Here is a 21,676-nt window from a genome sequence, read left to right as displayed (position 1 = left end):
GTATAATATAAAAATGTTGGACTTTCTTACAATATGAATTTACAAAGAAAAAATCAAGTAATAGGGCAACTTTGTTATAAATAAATCAGTTAAAATTTTAATCTATAAAATATTAAAAACCTGACCAGCTGCCGTTGAGTCAATTCGGACTCATGGTGACCCCACATGTTACAGAGTAGAACTGCTCCATAGGGTTTTCAAGGCTGTGATCTTTTGGAAGCAGATTAAGAGGCCTGTCTTCCGAGGCACCTTTGGATGGGTTCAAACTGCCAATCTTGAGTGTAAACTGTTTGTGCTACCCAGAGACCTATTTAGAATAGTTTATAAAATTTCCAAGAGGGCAAATGGTAAAATCCATGCCATTAAGTACTCTAAGTGCTTTAAATGTATTAAATCATTAAATCCATAACGTAACTCAATGAAGTATTATTGTAGCACTCATTTTATAAATAAGAAAACTGAGACAAAAACAGGCACCAACTACAAAGTAGCAAAGCCAAGATTCAAACCTCAACATTCTAGGAATTAGGGCCACTCTTAACCACTAAAGTACCTGTCATAAGGAAAGAGTTTACACTGGGAGAAATGAAAATATCAAACCACTATGTGGGAAAATTCAGCCTCAATACTAATTACAAAATATGAATTAAAACAATTCATACAGTGCTATCTTGAACTTATTTGCAAAATAAAAGAAAAATGAAAAACCCAACATTGATGATTCTTCAGAGGTACATTTATCTGGTTCAATCTTTTTAGAAAGCAATTTAGCCACATATAACAAGTCTTAAAAATGGTTACTATTTCTGATCTAGTAATTCCACCTTGAAAATTAATTTAACAATACGATTCAGAAAGGAAAAAAAAAAGCTGTGAAAAAGAGAGTAATATCATTAAAGTAGGAAAAAGGAGGGAGGGCAAAGAAACTATTGAAAAAGAAACTGGAAACAACCTAACTGAATTATCAGATAGCAACTAGACATACATGTAACTAGTAAAAATGACATAGCTATGAGGACTATGTTGACACGTGTTCCTGTTGTTATGTGCCATCAAGTCAGTTCTGAGTCATAGCGACCCTGTAGGACAGAGCAGAACTGTCCCACAGGGTTTCCAAGGAGCAGCTGGTGGATTTGAACTGCCAACCTTTTGGTTAGTAGCTGAGGTCTTAACTACTATGCTGCCAGGGCTCCATGTGAACATATATAAAGTACAAATAAAGTAACAAGTGAAAAAAGAATACCTGCGCACATCATGATTATACTAAATGTAAATATCTAGATTCAGAAGTTGTCACATATACACCTAATTAGTTGTGTATAGGTTTGTAGGTGACAGAATTACGGGTATTTTCTTTGGAAAAATTCAAAGAATGTTTCTTATTACTGTATCTCCAGAAGTATAGCAACCACCTTAAAAGATTAGATTTACTTTTCTTTCAAATTTTTAAATTATTATAATCGATACTGGTTGAGATTTCTCCTGATCAAATGAACCCATTCCATTGGAATAAGTATGTGAATATGAATTTAGTGTGAGAAGGAGTAAGATATTTAGTAGATTCAACAGACTCAATGATTGGGTTGATTGTAGTATTTCCGTGATAGTACTCATAATGGTGGAAAGGGAGAAAATGTGAAGAAATTTGTTAGAATATCAGCTTACCTGCTTTAGAGTTGCTATGAAGCGAGTTATATATTCTACAGTGACCGGGTCCTCCACTGTAAGCTTATGACTCTGGCACTCCACACGAGCTCTGTTTATCACTACTCTAGCATCAGCAGTTAGTCCTATAAAAGTATTCAATATATTACAAAAAAAGGATGACTTTTCGTTGTCAAAAGGATTTTAGTTACTACGAAATCTTTCTTATCTTTTGTTTTTCTCAACACAAACTGATTAAAAAGGATTTGGAAAATAAAAGTATCACTTTTTCTACATTCTGATTTATTTACTTCAAGAATTAATTTGATGCATTATTTGCTTTGTAGAGAAAATGGTTTTAAAGAAGAATGACTTAAAGACAAATGTTAAGAAAACTGTTTCCTAAAGAGTAAAAAAAAAAAAATTTTTTTTTTTTTTACTGTAAGCTGGTTTAATTCACAGTAGCTGAGCTGGTCATTAGGCTTCTTCATTAAATAATTTTACAAAATTACCAATAGCCATTTATGAAACTCTGTCCTGAAAACAGACTTGTACGATTTAAAAATAAAATTTTCTGAGTGGAAAAAAAAAAAGTTCTGTAATTACATTTTTTTAAATGTATTTTTTTTTGAAGATTTCAATGGCACTCTATTCAAAAGTTCATGGTCTATCCTGATTTCAAAACCCAAAACAAACTTATTACCTAAACCATGAAATAAGCCAGATTTCTTCTTATGAAAATAATGAGTATTACTTTACCATCAAACATACATCCACTGAATCCAAATTGTTTTCAGTGCAAATGGTCACTTCTTGGAAACCCTGGTGGCGTAGTGGTTAAGTGCTACGGCTGCTAACCTAAGGGCTGGCAGTTTGAGTCCACCAGGAGCTCCTTGGAAACTCTATGGGGCAGTTCTACTCTGTCCTATAGGGTTGCTACGAGTCGGAATTGACTCGACGGCACTGGGTTTGGTTTTTGGTTTGGTCACTTCTCAGCATTTCAAGGGCTTGAAAGTCAAAATGTTAAAACAGAAAAGGAAAAACGTCTCCTTGCCTGTGCAATACCAAAACATCAAGTGATAATTCTCAACCACTCCTATAAGGAAATAGAGTATATTTCTATTAACAGTAACAAACTCACAATAAACTTTAACTGATCAAATAACTGCAAACACTTCTATTTAAGACCTCTTTGGCATCTGACTCTTCCATAGTCATTTTTAATTTTTAAGTCCCCCCCAACTCTCTCCATACCACATTGCCAAAAAAATTCGTTCACCAAAGCTCTACAACTTAGCCATTTCTCACATAACCATCAATCTTTTGCAGTCACAAACTCTTACTACCCACCCTTCGACACCATTTCACATCCTGTTTGTACAAACGTGGAAAAATTCTTCATTCTGAAGACAGTTACTATCAGTCCATAATGAAGCAGCTGTCAAACATGCTACTGGTAGAGTCACCCTAGCACTCATAGGTAAGGTGCCAATTGTAATCAGATACTCAACTATAGGAAAAGAAACTGATTCTCTTCTCTTCGTAAATGTTATTTGAGAGAAATAAACGGCAAGAGGAGGTTGACACGTTACTCAATTATAAAACATGATCAGGTAGAAGATTAGTGGTGTCACTAGGAGGTGCTAACTGCACCCCGACACTGTCAGAGGGGACACCAAAATGACCCCAGGGTCCATGGCGGTGGAGGTGAGCCGGTGCTACCAGGGGAGGGATTTCTATGGCAGTGGCGTCACTAGGGTTGGTGTCACCCATCATCCAGTGTGGTAACTTGTCACATACCACACACATACACTGTCACTTGCCAGTCACTAAGTGGGGTGTCACCCAGTACGGCAACTCATCTCCAGAGTGGCCAATGGGAGAGGGGAGAAGCTGCGGGGTGCCACAGAAGGAAGGGCCAGGAGGGGTGGGGCTGCGTGAGGGGTGGGGCTGCACAGTGCTGGCTCAGCCCTATGCAGGCAGTTGTTTGTCACTGGGCCAGCCCTGCCTGCCCCAGGGGACATGGTGACAACATGAGTTACTGCACTGGTTAATACCAACCCTAGAGATGTCACTGTAGGAGATTTCTAAGTATTTACCTTTTAAAAGGTGAATATGACTTAAAACTGAAGAAACAAAAGTATCATACTTAGAAAAGTAGTATTACCACTAGTTCAAGAAAAAATATTAGTCATAAACTTGCCAAATTATATGAACAACACAGTGTATATGTCGGTTTTTAACATTAGTATCAATTACACTAATCAATATTAATTGGCTAGGTTAAAAGAGAACAAATCCTACTTAATTAAAAATAGCATTTGAAATTACAACTTCATGTTTATAAATAAGCAATATGTGGAAGAGATGAGCCTTCAGTCTAGTGCTTTTAAATTTATACCACAACTTTACCTTGAAGATATTATCGTAATATAAATTTCCACTGTTACGTGGAATTCCACATGCTATATTCAATAAATTTTTTTCAAATTCTTCACTTTTTCATATGGTTGTTTTCCAAATATTAAAATCACAATACAACAGCAAAAAAAAGCATGATTTTTTTTTCTGACTTGTACTCATCGTAATATATTCCAACACTGTAGAGGAAATAAGAGCTACCATATGATTTCACAACTTATAAATGGGATATTACACATATTCTTCCCTAACCTACTATTTTAAGCAATTTATTATGGATACTTTTCCATGTCAGTACACACTGATCCTACCACCTCTTTTTTAAACTGCCACTAAATAATAACAATGATAGTACAGTAGTAAGCTGGATGATGAATAAGGAAGACCAATGAAGAACTGATGACTTTGAATTGTGGTGCTGGCAAAGAACATGGAGTATACAATGGACTGCCAAAAGAACGAACAAATCTGTCTTGGAAGAACAACCAGAATGCTCCTGAGAAGCAAGGATGGTGAGACTGCATCTTACGTACTTTGGACATGTTGTCAGGAGGGATCAGTCCCTAGAGAAGGGCATCACGCTCGGTGAAGCAGAGGGTCAGTGAAAAAGATAAAGACCTTCAATCAGATGGACTGACACAGTGGCTGCAACAATGGGCTCAAACATAGCAATGACTGTGAGGATGGCACAGGACTCCATTATGAGGAAGTCGCAGGACTGGGCAGTGTTTTGTTCTGTTGTACACAGGGTCGACATGAGTCAGAACCAACTGTACAGCACCTAACTACAACACCAACTGTAGTAGTGGTCAGAGTAATAATAATATTTGTTAAACACTCGCCAGGTATCAGACACTGTTTTAAATGCATCACATGTATTAACTCACGTAATTCTCGTAACAAATCAATAAGGTAGATACTATCATTAACCACGTGTTACGAATGACTAAACCGAGGCAAGGAATAGTTTACTACCCTACCCACAGTCACAGGTTTAGTAGACAATGGAGTCTGGCTTAGAACAGAGTTGTTAGGATTCTAGAGCCTCTGCTTTTAAACCACTGCAAGGATATACCATGATTTATGACATCAATTTCCCAATAACAGACATTTAAGTATTTTCCAATGCCTAAAACAAATTAGTATGGGGTGGAGAATTTAGCAAATGTTTATTTCATTATGCTAAAAAGCAACACACGTATTTAAAAAAAATTTTATATTAAAGTTAGAAAGGTATGTGTACCAGAAATTAAAGCATCCCACATCATTTATATTAGGATGATTTCTCTTTAAAGACAGGATAAAGGCTGTTTTTTGCTCAATAAAGTTTTAGCCTTCAATATAAAAATTCTGGTTTTAAAAACAATTAACAATTAGAAGATGAACAAAAGACATTAATAGACATCTTATTTGCTAGAGACAGCAAACAAGCTCATGAAAAGATGTTCAACATCATTAGTCATTGTTGTTGGGCACCACTGAGTCGATTTCAACTCAGCGACCCCATGTGACACAGGAGAACTGCGCCATAGGGTTTTCTTGGCTCTAATTTTCACGAAGGAGATTGATAGGTCTTTCTCTTGTACAGCCACTGGGCGGGTTCAAACCGTGGACCTTTCAGTTAGCAGCCAAGTGTTTAGCCACTGCACCACCAGTGCTCCTTCATTAGCCATTAATCAAAAAAACAAAAAACCCATTGCCGTCAAGTTGATAACAACTCATAGCAACCCTACAGGACAGAGTAGAACTGGCCTGTTGGGTTTCCAATGAGCGGCTGGTAGATTCAAACTGCCAACCTTCTGGTTAGCAGCCTAGCTCCTAAACACTGTGCCACCAGGGCTCCATTAGGAAAATGCAAATTAAACCCACAGTGAAAAAATATCATTTAATTTGCCTGTAAGAATGCCTAAAATGAAAAAATAGTGACAATATCTAATGTTGGCAAGGATGCAGAGAAACACTGCTGGTGGGAACGTAAAATAGTATACAGCCACCTTGAAAAAACAATTTGGCAGCTTCTTATAAAACTAAGCATGCATCCACCGTATGGGCCAGCAATTGTACTCCTGGGCATATCAGAGATCTGAAAACCTATGTTCACACAAAGACTTGTACATGAGCATTCACAGCAGTTTTGTTTGTAACAGGCAAAAAACTGGAAACAACCCAAATGTCCTTCAACAGACACTGCAAACAAACTGTGGTACATTCCTATCATAGAACACTACTCAGCAATAAGAAGGAATAGACTATTGACATATACAGGGACTTGGATGAAGCTTAAGTGAAAGTCAATCTGAAAAGGTTACATACTGCATGATTCCATTCAGGTAACATCCTCAAATGACAAAATTAGAGAGATGTGGGTGTGACTACAAAGGAACGGCATAAGGTAGTCTTGTGGTGATGGAACAGCTCTGTGTCTTGATTGTGGTGACGGCTACATGAATCAACACATTTGATAAATTATAATAAAACTACATACGCCTCACACAAAGACACACACAAATGAGTAATGTAAAACTGGTAAAAACTGAATAAGCCCTGTGGATTGCACCAGCTTCCTGGTTTAGAAGATGTTACCATTGTGAACAACTGGGTGAAGGGTATAGGGACCTCCCCATATTTTTTTCTTCAACTTCCTGTAAATCCAGAATTATTTTAAAATAAAGAAGTTTAAAAAGAAAGCAACTACCCAATGCTGTAAGTAAGGTAATGATATATATGTAATTGTTGTGAGTTGCCATTAAGTTGATTCTGTCTTATGGAGACCCCACGTGTACAGAGTAGGACTGCTCTACGGGGTTTTCAAGGCTGTGACCTTTCAGAAGCAGATCACCAGGCCTGCCTTCCGAGGCGTCTCTGGGTGGGTTCAAACTGCCATCTTTTTACCTTGTCAAGTGCTTAAGCATTTGTGCCACCCAGGGACTCCTTGGTATAAACAGTTAATGCATCTGGCTGCTAACCAAAAGGCTGGAGGTTCCAGTCTATCCAGAGGTGCCTTGGAAGAAAGGCCTGGTGATCTACATCTTAAAAATCAGTCAACATAAACCTCATGGAGCACAGTTCTACTTGCACATACATGGGGCCACCATGAGCCGAAGTGGATTCGACAGAAGCTGGTGGTACGTATCTATGTGTATCTATATGTATGTTGTAGTTACTTGCCTTTGAGTTGACTCTGACTCATGACAACCCCATATGTGCAGAGTAGAACTGCTCCATAGGGTTTTAAGGCTGTAACCTATCGGAAGCAGATGGCCAGACCTGTCTTCCAAGGCATCTCCAGATGTGTTCAAATAGCCAACCTTTCAGTTAGTCGAGCACTTAACCGTTTGCACCACTCACAAACTAACTCACTCTCTCTGTACAGGTACGCACGCACGCACGCACGCACGCACGGTTTACAGCAAAAGGAAGCAGTCCTTCAGAAGATCCAAATGACTAGAACTACTTCCTGCCCTCCTCCCCCAGCAGCTTTGGGCTTCATGTTTTGAAGCCATTGCACCTCCCCCTCTGAAGTCTAATCTTTTGTCTAAAAAAGCAGCAGGGTTAAAGAGATACAATTCAGGGCTAACAATTCCAGGCTGGTGCCCCTATGTCTAACTACCCCCTCTTCAGGTGATCAGGCGAGAAAACTTGCATTGCACTCTGCAGTGAAATATACGACCACTGGAACATAAAACCGAGTAGGGGAAGATTCTCAGGGTCCTTTGCCCATGGTGCAAAGAGAGGGGGCACCCATGGAAGTTTTCTATTCCAGCCAGATAGCTTTTGAGCCGGGGAGGGCTGCTCATGATGGGACTATTGCTGTTGTACACTGTCTGTTGCCTGTAATTAAAATGGCTTTCACTTTTGCCAACACCATGTTAGTGTCTCGTGTGTACAACTTGATCAGGATAAATGGACTTCACACCCATGGAGTGGTTGGTACCACTGGGTGGAATTAGCATCCCAGTACTCTGGTGGTTACCTGGAATCTGGAGACAGCTCTTAAGGCAACCTGCACGTGCAACGTACACAGAATTGTGATTTTCCTTAAAAGATAGGGCATACTGTTTTTTTTCAATAAGAAACGGTATACTACTCCATATGTTGTGTATATATAGCCCAACAGCTATAGGTAGTGGGGCCAACTATGCTGCCCTAATAAGACACTAAATTACTCTGCATCTTTACCATAGGTCCTTAAGTACCTGCAAAAGCCATGCAGACGTGGTCATCAAGGGCACAAATTTTCCTCACAGTCCTTTCATCTTGAAGCTTGGCAACAGATTTTTTTTCTACTCCGAGCACAACTATATCGGTACCTCGAATTCCGACCTGTCATTAAAAAACATAATTAGCTGTCAATTTTAACATTAAAATCAAGTTATTCTAACACACGAATTAAGGGAAAAACCTTTTCTTTAAACATGCAATAAAAGTGAGAAAAGTAGACTTCTAGGAAAAAAGCTGTACAGGCACAAGCTTACTGAAAGTCCGTCCCAAAAAAAGCAAAGAAGATAAAGGTAGAAATTACAAGGACTATACCACCAACGCTGAAACTACAACACTGTCCAAGTCTTACTTACACAACACACTTCAAGTACTAGCTAAATATAGAACAATTTGAACATAATGAAAGATCAAGGACTCCATGTGAATTTCTCATAGAATGGACAAGTTGCATAGAAGTTAAGGAGGTAAAATTTTGAAAAAGCTCTCCCATGTATTGGGCAATTTGGTGGACAGGATTTGGGGACCATAAGCTGCCAAGAGAAAGTCTGTTACTAAAAGAACAGAAGAGCAGTAATCTAGATAATACCGAAAAAACCCAACCAAACCCGTTGCCATCGAGTCAATTCCTACTCACAGCAACCCTACAGGACAGGGTAGAACTGCCCCATAGGGTTTCCAAGGAGCAGCTGGTGGATTTGAACTGCTGACCTTTTGGTTAGCAGCTGAGCTCTTTAACCACTGTGTCACCAGGGCTCCAATCTAGATAACAACCACATCAAAACTCTTCAAGGCTTCTTATTTCCCTAGGATCAAGTATATTCTCACCGATATGGTTTAAAAGCATTCTGTGATCTGGTCCCTGTTTCTAGCTTCCTCTTTTCCTATTTTACCATTGCTTTGGCAATCCTGAATGCCTTCCATTTCATTAAAAAAAAAAAAAATTCATAGAACGTAGAATATAACTGTCTTTTGCTACTTGGTCTTCCCAAACGCTTTTTCCTTTACCTAGAATACTCTGCACTCTTTCCTCTTCCACCATACTTTTCTTATTAAAATATTTTTTATCAGGACTATCTACTTAATCATCTAAGTTTCCTGACAATTATAACCTCTCTGAGGACAGGGGTTGGGTATACCCTATTTATAAAGAAACTTATGCCAAATGAAACCACAACTGGCATAAGTAAGCATTCAACAAAAATGTCTTGAAATGATAAACAAAAGAATATTAGACAAAATTGAAAGAAATAGAGAAAACAAATGAATAGTAAATAATGAATGCTACTATTTACTAAGTACTCTTTTTTTCTTTTTCTGTGAACCAGAACTACGGAAGATGTTTAACATGTATTATTCACCTAATTGAACTTGAACATCAATCTTATGTGGCAAATGCGTATTTTACTATTAAAGAAACTGAAACTTAGAGAAGTTAATTGCCTTAAGTGATAGGCATCTGGGTTTCATACACATCTGGGTTTCCACAGCGTAACAATAAATAACTAATACACAGATATTTATTGAACAACTTGCATGGTACAATGCAAAGAGCAGAGGCTCTGAAAGAAAATTTTAAGTGTGAACATGGGCTCTATCACTTTGTAGGTGGATAACTTCAGCAATTCATGAAAGTTTCTGAATCATAGTTTCCACATTTACAGAAAGGGGATTAAATACTGTCCTTGAAATTAGATAATGTACATAAAATGCATGGTACAAAATATGTATTACTTAAATGGTTAATTCCTACTCCCTCCACTGTGCATGGATGACAGAAATACAAAAAGGAATTACACCATCCATATCTTCAAAGATCTTACTATCCACTTGGTATGAAAAGACTATTAAATATACCTGAAATTGAAGAGAATACAAAGCCAAATAGTAAATACATACAGTAAATACAAGAGTAAATAGTACAGTACTCTATGGTGGGAAAAAAAAATAATTATGGTACAGATTATAAATTTCAGAAGAAAAAAAGATCCATGATGACTGGAGTGGATCAAAGATGGCTTCGTGGAGGAGGAGAAACGTGCAGAGATCCTTAACGGATAAGTAAGAGGTAGAGAGGCAGAAAGATGTTTTATCTTCTCCCCAGCTACAAGGGCAAAAGCATGTATCAGTGTGGAATGTTCATAAAATCTTGACGCTCCCCCCCTTAATTAAGGAGGGTGTATAAGGATTATGGAAGGCTTTGATGGCTAGACAGCGGAACTGAGATTTGGTAAGGTAGGAAATACAGAGCTAATAACACTTTGAGGTCAGGGAAAGGACAGAAATGAAGGAATGATAATAAATCTTAACTTTTTCATAGGATTATTGTGAAAGATTCATTTTTTCTTCCCCAAAGAAGAAAGGTTATTACCTCTCCAAAATGTTATTTAAACATATTTTTCATTTATAGAAAAGGGAACTAAAGCAAAAAGGAAAACAGGTCTCTTGCCTCACTTCATGCTGTCAGATAACCATCAAGATGGAGCAGAATCCAAGTCCTCTAATTGTGACCCATACAACTTTTATATTAGTAAATAATATCACATGCTGGTCAAAACCAGTCAATTGTGGCTTATTTATAACTCATTTCAATTGTCATTTATAGACAGAATATTTTCTGACATATTTTTAATATACAAGTGCCATTATAAACTTTACACTATATAAAAGATCATAACACCCACAAGGAAACACAATGAGTAACTTCATACAAAGATGCAAATTATAATTTCAGAATCCTGAGACAAAACTGTCTCATCCTTTCAATGTATCTTTAGAAATGCCCACTATAGGTATTTTTATATCCTTACCCTTTTACAGCTCATTACAAAGGAACTATCAATCACTTCTATAGCATTCTTAAAACATTTTAAATGAGCCAATGTGGTTTCTTATTACACCCCAGTCTTCTCCCATTACTCCCTTTATCTTAGGCTCTAAAACTTGGGCATTATTTTCTAACCATATGCTATATGCCATGCTGGGGATTATATACCTTTTTGTTTTTATCAAAATGGTACCCTTTTGGTTTCAGCTACATGAGGCTTTTCTTAAATTTAAAATTCTTAAAAAATTACTTATAAAACAGAAGCAAAACTAGTGGGTCCAATTAAGTAGAAAAATACTTTAAAAAAATGTTAAGATTCTTTCTAGTGTTATTTTTTTCACCACTTTACATTTGATAGATACATAATAAAAGTGAATTATTTCCTTCCCTAACTTAGTTGCATGAAAGGTTGAGTGAAAATAACAGACACTGGTAGATTAGAAATGCAGTGTTTATTCTAATAGCTAACGTCTCAATTTCCAAAATATACAGCAAACACGTTCACGGTATTTGTGAGATTAAAAAAAAAAATCGTATCTTTTGAATTCATAAACTAGGACTTGGAAGATGTGGGGAAATAGATCTTTGGTCACTAGGGCACTTTTGTCCTTTTTAATTTTCATGAATAACTAGGATTACTGAATGCAGTTAAAATTTGGCAGCAGTATTACTGCTACCATGAGTATTAAAAACTTTTTCAGAAATATGAATACCTAACTTAAAGGTAGGGGATAATCTCTCAAGGAACTCCCAGTATTATTTAAAAACCAACAAACAAAAAAGGCAAGGCTCCAAGCCGCTAAAAGGCTGCCAAATATTTGGATGCAAATTTTAGGACAATTATTTTTAATAGGTATAAGAGTTTGGTAACTGGATTAGAGTTTTTTTAACCGTTTCCTAGTAAACAAGGATTTAATCTTAATTGGTTTAGTTCACATTTCAGGGGCTACTGTGTGCTGTCGATTCGATTCTGACTCAGAGTGGCCCCATAGGACAGAGCTGAAATGCCCTATAAGGTTTCCTAGTCTGTAATCTTTACCGGTGTAGATTGCGAGGTCTTTTCTCCCATGGAGCCGCTGGTGGGTTGAACCTCTGAGTGCTTAACCATTGCGCAACCAGGACTCCTTGTATCAGGGGCAGACAGGTCCAACTTTAAATATATATCATAGTTATTACTACACAATAGCTTCCAACTTGAAGTAACTGTTACCTGGGGTGACTTTTTCATGGTGGCGTAGTGGTTAAGAGCCCGACTACTAACCAAAAGGTTGGCAGTTCAAATCCACCAGCTGCTCCTTGGAAACCCTGTGGTGCAGTTCTACTCTGTCCTATAGGGTCGCTGTGAGTTAGAATCCACTCGAGGGCAACGCTTTTGGTTTTTCTGGTTTGGTGACTTCCTGACGAAATGAACTATAGTCAGGTAGGGTGTAACAGGCTGAAAGAAATCTTTTCTCTCCTCAGCATCACATAAAGGATCAATATCTCACCTAGAGTCAAGGCCACAACATACACACAGATTTTTGCCACCGTAGCCATCATTCAACAAAGGCAGCTGCACAACAGAAACCAATTAAATCTACCCAGACCCAGTGCTGTCGAGTTGATTCCGACTCATAGCGACCCCATAAGACAGAGTAGAACTACCCCATAGAGTTTCCAAGGAGCGCCTGGTGGATTCGAACTGCCGACCCTTTAGTGTGTAATTAAATCTACTGACGTTTATTCTGCCACTTTCAACCCAAAACTCAGAAACCGCACCTCCCCACAACAAAAGAGCCGACTCAATTTTTCACAGGTCGAGTGAAAATTTCCTGACTCCCCGCGCCTGCGAGGTGGGCTGAGGAAACACGGCAAAGCGGAGGCCTGACGCGAGGCAAAGGAGGGTAGTCGGGACGTGACTCACTCACCGCCGTGGATCCTTTCTTCACCGCTTCCTGAGCATATTCCACTTGAAAAAGGTGTCCATCTGGGGAAAAGACAGTGATGGCTCGGTCATACCGAGACGCCATTGCGCGGGACGAGACTGAACCCAGCAATGTATCTAAAGGGCCCTGCTGCTGTGGGAGCCGCCTCCGCTGCCACGTGCAGCCTCCCAGAAGTCCTTGCGCCAGCCAGGAAGGGTTCTTGCCAGCCTCCAAACGCCGCCAAGACGTCTCCTCATAGGCGCCTCGAGCTGCCTCCCAGAAGACCTCGCGACAATCTCTAGCTGCCGCCCGGAAGCCCTTGCTCCAGCCAGCCTGCACGCGCTGGGCCTAGGAGCCAAGCTTGGGAGTTGGCTGTGCTACTTTTGTATCTTTAGTGGATGGCACACAACTTCCAGTTTTCTTAAGTACTAGGGTGTTGCTCTGGGGGTGGTGTCAAGTCACTCCGGTTATAAAAATGACGTCAAAGATGAGGTCTTCAAACGCCAGATATTTTTGTTACTGTACACTTGTTTAAGGCGTCCTGGTGGCGCAATGGTTAAAGCGATTGACTGCAAATTGTCCAGGAACTAAACCACTGGCGGCTTCACGGGAGAAAGATGTGGCAGTCAGCTTCTGTAGAGATTTATAGCCTTGGAAACCCTATGGCTTGCTATGGAATGGACTCCACAGCAGTGGGTTTTGGTTATGAGGCATAAAAAATAAACGTTTTGATGAACAGTGGTAACTTAAATTTCAGCCCCAAGGTTGAAGCCCCTTTAGATTTCAAATTCTAATTTTCCTACTCTTTGTCTAAAGTGCAGGGAATTTTTTTGTTATTTTAGCCCAAAGAAATTACAAGTTTTCAAAATAGTATTAATTTTTCTATGTTCTGTCTTGTGAGCAAAATAGAGCAGACGAGCAAATAGTCCATCAAACTAATGTTAAAGGCAGGAATCACGATAATAGTTTTTTAATTGAAAAAATTAAAAAAATATATGCTACATAAAAATGTTTATAAACACAACTATAGCAGAAAGTCTGTGTAACCTGTCACTACATTAGTACCTATGAGACAACTCTGTGACTCTTTGTCCTCATCAGTAAAATGAGAATATAAGAAAACCTACAGCAAAGTGTTGTTCTGAGGCTTAAGTGTGTTCATGGCATAAATAACTTAAAATGATGCCTGTTCGGTAATAATAGCTGAGTAATTTAACTATTGTTGTTGTTACTTTCCATGTGTTATTTAATACATGATGTTTTCAATTGGAGAGGATATTGGTAAATAGACCTTAAAAAATAATTACTTCCAAAAGAGGGAAGTTTGGTCTCCTCAATTCCAAATACATACTTAATTCAAATGTTTACTAGAAGTAATTTTTGTTTATCCCCAACTTATTGCTTTTCTTTAAGACTGACAACTATTGAAAAGTTTGATTCTAGTGAGAAAAATAAAACAATTAATTCCAAACCAAAACAATTCACTCTTATGTATTTTACAATATTATGAAAAACCAACATTTCCCAGAAACTGTTCTTTAAGAAGCGTTTTAGTGTTCTTGGCAAATAAAGATCATTTTTCTTACTTTTTATTTTGAGAAAATTATAGATTCACTGGAAGTTGAAAAAGTAGTACAGAGAGGTCCCCTGTACTTTTCACGCAGTTTACCCAGTGGTAACACCTTACATAAATAACTATAGCGCAATGAGAAAACCAGGAAACTGACAATGGTACAATTGAAGTAGCGAAAATGCATTTTCTTTAGTGTTTTAATATTAGGGAGAATATATTTTCTCATTTGTTTTAGTATAGCTGCATAAGCTGTGATTAATCTCTAGTCCTTGAAAAATGGTGCAGGCTCTGTTCAAAAAATAGCTGAGCAGCCTGTTCCACTCTTAAACGTAACAAACACTCTGATACCTTAGAACATGTTTTCCCCTATTCAAAATAGGTAATTGAGAGCTTGACATGACTAACGCCATAATGATGCTCTAAGTAATCTCTAAACATTTTTTAATTGCACCAACTACACCGGTCTCTTCCAAAGGGGTGCGGAGCTATCTCAGCTCATATGGCCTTGGTCTCTCTTCTTTCTTTGTTCTCTTGAGAAATGGCCTTCAGCCTGAAAACTGACAGGAAGGCTTTCTTTCTTGCTCCCTGGGTACTGGGTTATCTCAGCCACAGTGGACTTGGCAAAACAGCTCCACTAGCCGAGAGATTCTTAATGAGAGTTTTTCAGCCTGTTATAAATATACTGATTAGAGCCCAGGTGCCTGACATGTTTATCTTTAGTTTAATAAAGAGTTTTTGTAGTTGTTTTGTGATGTGTAAGACCATCTGTGGACTACGTGCTCAAAACATTAGGTAACCCTGATCTTTCACGTATAAAACCCTCCCATCAACCCTTTAGGGCAGACAGAATTTGGGAGAAATTTAACCCCCTCTGTCTCTTGAATACTCGTAGTCAATAAAGCCTTCTTACTGCTTACCTCCTCCTGTCTCAGTATTAGCTTTGAGGCAGGCAGCTTGAACCCCCAATTTGCGGTAACTCAATGCTCAGAGCTTATTAAGATTTCATCTGTTTTACATGCACTCAATTTTAAGTGCTTCAGGTTGTCTTCATCTGAACATCACAGGTTGTTAATAAGTCTTCCAATTCTAATGCCATGTTCCTCTTTACACGGTCCAGTTCTTGGATTTGTTCAGCATATATGTTGAATAAGTAAGGTGAAAGATACAATCCTGCTGCACACCTGTTTTCAATTTGGAAAACGCAGTATCCCTGTTTTCTGTTCAAATAACTGCCTCTTGATGCACACACAGGTTTCACATGAGCAAAATTAAGTGTTCTGGAATTCCCGTTCTTCATAATGTTATTCATAATTTGTTATGATCCACACAGCCCAATGCATTTGCATAGTCTATAAAACACAGGTAAACATCTTTTTGGTATTCTCTGCTGTTTTAGGGTTCTTTCGAGAAACAACTAGTGAGAAATGTGTATATATACATATATAAAGAGATTTACTTCAAGGGATAGGATCACACTATTGTGGGGGCCTGGCAAGTCCAAAATTCATAAATCAAGCAACAGGCTGGAGACTCCTCTGGCTCACGGGATTGTGGGGGCCTAACAAGTCCAAATGAGCCCTGGTGGCACAGTGTTTAAGCCCTCGGCTGCTAACTGTAAGGTCAGCAATTTGAACCCATTAGACACTCCACGGGAGAAAGATGTGGCAGTTCGCTTCCATGAAGTTTATAGCTTTGGCAAGTCCAAAATTTGTACGTCAGGCAGCAGCCTGGAGATTCCTGCTGGCTCACGGGATTATGCAAAACTGGCAAATCCAAAATCCTTAGGTCAGGCAGCAAGCTGGACACTTCTGCAGGATTGCATCCCAAAACCTGCAGGTCAGAAGACAGGAAGAGTTCGGAGTGGAGAGAAATTTCTGCCACAGTATGTACTTTTGGTCTGTATAGTCATCCTAAGGAGACTCACTTTTCAACTGATCGGTTGATGACATTAGATTAAATTATGGGAAGTTATTACACCGCATAATATTAGATTACATTATTTAACAGTAACTTTTTAGTCTAGTGTTTGGCCAAACAACTGGGAATCACAGCCTAGCCAAGTAGGCACATAAAATTTACCATCACATCTGCTTTCAGCGAGATCCATCTGAAATCGACAATGATATCCCTCACCCTACATCCTCTTCTGATTCTGAATGGAACCCCAGGCACTTCCCTGTCAATGTATGGCTGTGATCATTTTTTAATTATCTTCAGCAAAATTTTGCTAGCGTGTGATACTAATCATATTGTTCAGTATTTTCTGCATTCTGTTTGATTGCCTTTCTTTGGAACGGGCGCAAAAATGAATCCCTTCCAGTTGGTTGGCTGGTTAGCTGTCTTCCAAATTTCATGACGTAAATGACTAAGTGCTTCCAGCGTTGCATCCATTTGAAACATCAGGTAAATTCCTGGAGTCTTATTTTTTGCCAAGGTCTTCAATGCAACTTGAATTTCCTTCCAAATCAATGGTTCTTGATCATATGCTACCCTCTGAAATAGTTTAACATTGACTAAATCTTTTTGGCCTACAGTGGCTCTGTGTAGCCCTTCCATCTTCTTCTTTTTTTTTTTTTCTTATTAACTTTTATTAAGCTTCAAGTGAACGTTTACAAATCCAATCAGTCTGTCACATATAAGTTTACATACATCTTACTCCGTACTCCCACTTGCTCTCCCCCTATTGAGTCAGCCCTTTCAGTCTCTCCTTTCGTGAGAATTTTGCCAGCTTCCCTCTCTCTCTATCCTCCCATCCCCCCTCCAGAAAAGAGTTGCCAACACAATCTCAAGTGTCCACCTGATATAATTAGCTCACTCTTCATCAGCATCTCTCTCCCCCCAGCTGACCAGTCTGTTTCATGTCTGATGAGTTGTCTTCGGGGATGGTTCCTGTCCTGTGCCAACAGGTCTGGGGAGCATGGCCGCCGGGATTCCTCTAGTCTCAGTCAGACCATTAACTATGGTCTTTTTATGAGAACTTGGGGTCTGCATCCCACTGATCTCCTGTTCCCTCAGGAGTTCTCTGTTGTGCTCCCTGTCAGGGCAGTCATCAATTATGGCCAGGCACCAACTAGTTCTTCTGGTCTCAGGATGATGTAGGTCTCTGGTTCATCTGGCCCTTTCTGTCTCTTGGGCTCTTAGTTATCGTGTGACCTTGGGGTTCTTCATTCTCCTTTGCTCCAGGTGGGTTGAGACCAATTGATGCATCTTAGATGGCCGCTTGTTAGCATTTAAGACCCCAGACGCCACATTTCAAAGTGGGATGCAGAATGTTTTCATAATAGAATTATTTTGCCAATTGAGTTAGAAGTCCCCTCAAACCATGTTCCCCCGCCCCTGCTCCGCTGACCTTTGAAGCATTCATTTTATCCTGGAAACTTCTTTGCTTTTGGTCCAGTCCAATTGAGCTGGTCTTCCATGTATTGAGTGTTGTCTTTCCCTTCACTCAAAGCAGTTCTTATCTACTGATTAATCAATAAAAAACCCTCTCCCTCCCTCCCTCCCCCCCTCGTAACCACAAAAGTATGTGTTCTTCTCAGTTTTTACTATTTCTCAAGATCTTATAATAGTGGTCTTATACAATATTTGTCCTTTTGCATCTGACTAATTTCACTCAGCATAATGCCTTCCAGGTTCCTCCATGTTATGAAATGTTTCACAGATTCCTTACTGCTCTTTATCGATGTGTAGTATTCCATTGTGTGAATATACCACAATTTATTTAGCCATTCATCTGTTGATGGACACCTTGGTTGCTTCCAGCTTTTTGCTATTGTAAACAGAGCTGCAATAAACATGGGTGTGCATATATCTGTTTGTGTGAAGGCTCTTGTATCTCTAGGGTATATTCCGAGGAGTGGGATTTCTGGGTTGTATGGTAGTTCTATTTCTAACTGTTTAAGATAACGCCAGATAGATTTCCAAAGTGGTTGTACCATTTTACATTCCCACCAGCAGTGTATACGAGTTCCAATCTCTCTGCAGCCTCCCCAACATTTATTGTTTTGTGTTTTTTGGATTAATGCCAGCCTTCTTGGTGTGAGATGGAATCTCATCGTAGTTTTAATTTGCATTTCTCTAATGGCTAATGATCGAGAGCATTTTCTCATGTATCTGTTGGCTGCCTGAATATCTTCTTTAGTGAAATGTGTGTTCATATCCTTTGCCCACTTCTTGATTGGGTTGTTTGTCTTTTTGTGGTTGAGTTTTGACAGAATCATGTAGATTTTAGAGATCAGGCGCTGGTCTAAGATGTCATAGCTGAATATTCTTTCCCAGTCTGTAGGTGGTCTTTTTACTCTTTTGGTGAAGTCTTTAGATGAGCATAGGTGTTTGATTTTTAGGAGCTCCCAGTTATCGGGTTTCTCTTCATCATTTTTGGTAATGTTTTGTATTCTGTTTATGCCTTGTATTAGGGCTCCTAGGGTTGTCCCTATCTTTTCTTCCATGATCTTTATCGTTTTAGTCTTTATGTATAGGTCTTTGATCCACTTGGAGTTAGTTTTTGTGCCTGGTGTGAGGTATGGGTCCTGTTTCATTCTTTTACAAATGGATATCCAGTTATGCCAGCACCATTTGTTAAAAAGACTATCTTTTCCCCAATTAACTGACACTGGTCCTTTGTCAAATATCAGCTGCTCATACGTGGATGGATTTATATCTGGGTTCTCAATTCTGTTCCACTGGTCTATGTGTCTGTTGTTGTACCAGTACCAGGCTGTTTTGACTGCTGTGGCTGTATAATAGGTTCTGAAATCAGGTAGAGTGAGGCCTCCCACTTTGTTCTTCTTTTTCAGTAATGCTTTGCTTATATGGGGCTTCTTTTCCTTCCATATGAAATTGGTGATTTGTTTCTCTATCCCCTTAAAATATGACATTGGAATTTGGATCCGAAGTGTGTTATATGTATAGATGGCTTTTGGTAGAATAGACATTTTTACTATGTTAAGTCTTCCTATCCACGAGCAAGGTATGTTTTTCCACTTAAGTATGTCCTTTTGAATTTCTTGTAGTAGAGCTTTGTAGTTTTCTTTGTATAGGTCTTTTACATTCTTGGTAAGATTTATTCCTAAGTATTTTATCTTCTTGGGGGCTACTGTGAATGGTATTGATTTGGTTATTTCCTCTTCAGTGTTCTTTTTGTTGATGTAGAGGAATCCAAGTGATTTTTGTATGTTTATCTTATAACCTGAGACTCTGCCAAACTCTTCTATTAGTTTCAGTAGTTTTCTGGAGGATTCCTTAGGGTTTTCTGTGTATAAGATCATGTCATCTGCAAATAGTGATAACTTTACCTCCTCCTTGCCAATCCGGATACCCTTTATTTCTTTGTCTAGCCTAATTGCCCTGGCTAGGACTTCAAGTACGATGTTGAATAAGAGCGGTGATAAAGGGCATGCTTGTCTGGTTCCCATTCTCAAGGGAAATGCTTTCAGGTTCTCTCCATTTAGAGTGATATTGGCTGTTGGCTTTGCATAGATGCCCTTTATTATGTTGAGGAATTTTCCTTCAATTCCTATTTTGGTGAGAGTTTTTATCATAAATGGGTGTTGGACTTTGTCAAATGCCTTTTCTGCATCAATTGATAAGATCGTGTGGTTTTTATGTTTTGTTTTATTTATGCGATGGATTACATTAATGGTTTTTCTGATATTAAACCAGCCTTGCATACCTGGTATAAATCCCACTTGATCAGGGTGAATTATTTTTTTGATGTGTTGTTGGATTCTATTGGCTAGAATTTTGTTGAGGATTTTTGCATCTATGTTCATGAGGGATATAGGTGTATAATTTTCTTTTTTTGTGGTGTCTTTACCTGGTTTTGGTATCAGGGAGATGGTGGCTTCATAGAATGAGTTGGGTAGTATTCCGTCATTTTCTATGCTTTGAAATACCTTCAGTAGTAGTGGCGTTAAGTCTTCTCTGAAAGTTTGGTAGAACTCTGCAGTGAAGCCGTCCGGGCCAGGGCTTTTTTTTGTTGGAAGTTTTTTGATTACCGTTTCAATCTCTTTTTTTGTTATGGGTCTATTTAGTTGTTCTACTCCTGAATGTGTTAGTTTGGGTAGGTAGTGTTTTTCTAAGAATTCATCCATTTCTTCCAGGTTTTCAAATTTGTTAGAGTACAATTTTTCATAGTAATCTGAAATGATTCTTTTAATTTCATTTGGTTCTGTTGTGATGTGGCCCTTCTCGTTTCTTATTCGGGTTATTTGTTTCCTTTCCTGTATTTCTTTAGTCAGTCTAGCCAATGGTTTATCAATTTTGTTAATTTTTTCAAAAAACCAGCTTTTGGCTTTGTTAGTTCTTTCAATTGTTTTTCTGTTCTCTAATTTATTTAGTTCAGCTCTAATTTTTATTATTTGTTTTCTTCTGGTGCCTGATGGGTTCTTTTGTTGCTCACTTTCTGTTTGTTCAAGTTGTAGGGACAGTTCTCTGATTTTGCCTCTTTCTTCTTTTTGTATGTGTGCATTTATTGATATAAATTGGCCTCTGAGCACTGCTTTTGCTGTGTCCCACAGGTTTTGATAGGAAGTATTTTCATTCTGGTTGCATTCTATGAATTTCCTTATTCCCTCCTTGATGTCTTCTATAACCCAGTCTTTTTTCATGAGGGTATTGTTCAGTTTCCAAGTATTTGATTTCTTTTCCCTAGTTTTTCTGTTATTGATTTCTAGTTTTATTGCCTTGTGGTCTGAGAAGATGCTTTCTAATACTTCGATGTTTTGGATTCTGCAAAGGTTTGTTTTATGACCTAATATGTGGTCTATTCTAGAGAATGTTCCATGTGCGGTAGGAAAAAAAGTATTCTTTGCAGCAGTTGGGTGGAGAGTTCTGTATAAGTCAATGAGGTCAAGTTGGTTGATTGTTGTAAGTAGGTCTTCCGTGTCTCTATTGAGCTTCTTACTGGATGTCTTGTCCTTCTCCGAAAGTGGTGTGTTGAAGTCTCCTACTATAATTGTGGAGGTGTCTATCTCACTTTTCAATTCTGTTAAAATTTGATTTATGTATCTTGCAGCCCTGTCATTGGGTGCATAAATATTTAATATGGTTATGTCTTCCTGATCAATTGTCCCTTTTATCATTATATAG

General features: G+C 38.5%; 1 protein-coding gene across 3 annotated transcripts in view; it reads right to left on the bottom strand.

Moving 5' to 3' along the window:
* The window catches only part of PSMA8 (proteasome 20S subunit alpha 8), a 41,111-nt gene extending 27,992 nt beyond the window's left edge, over positions 1-13,119 (bottom strand). Inside the window, exons 1-3 of one of the 3 annotated variants that reach the window (XM_049901241.1) lie at positions 13,018-13,119; positions 8,262-8,388; positions 1,666-1,808 (exon numbers count right to left, since the gene is read on the bottom strand). In XM_049901241.1, the coding sequence (XP_049757198.1) occupies positions 1,666-1,808; positions 8,262-8,388; positions 13,018-13,119 (372 nt within the window). The remainder of the gene's footprint in view (positions 1-1,665; positions 1,809-8,261; positions 8,389-13,017) is intronic. The other 2 variants (XM_049901242.1, XM_049901243.1) reach the window with 2 other exon arrangements.
* Positions 13,120-21,676: the final 8,557 nt, after the last annotated feature.

Source organism: Elephas maximus, chromosome 11 (assembly GCF_024166365.1).
Source record: "Elephas maximus indicus isolate mEleMax1 chromosome 11, mEleMax1 primary haplotype, whole genome shotgun sequence".
Taxonomy (NCBI): Eukaryota; Metazoa; Chordata; class Mammalia; order Proboscidea; family Elephantidae; genus Elephas; species Elephas maximus.
The sequence above is the reverse complement of the archived record's forward strand: the minus strand, read 5'-3'. Positions and strand labels throughout refer to the sequence as shown.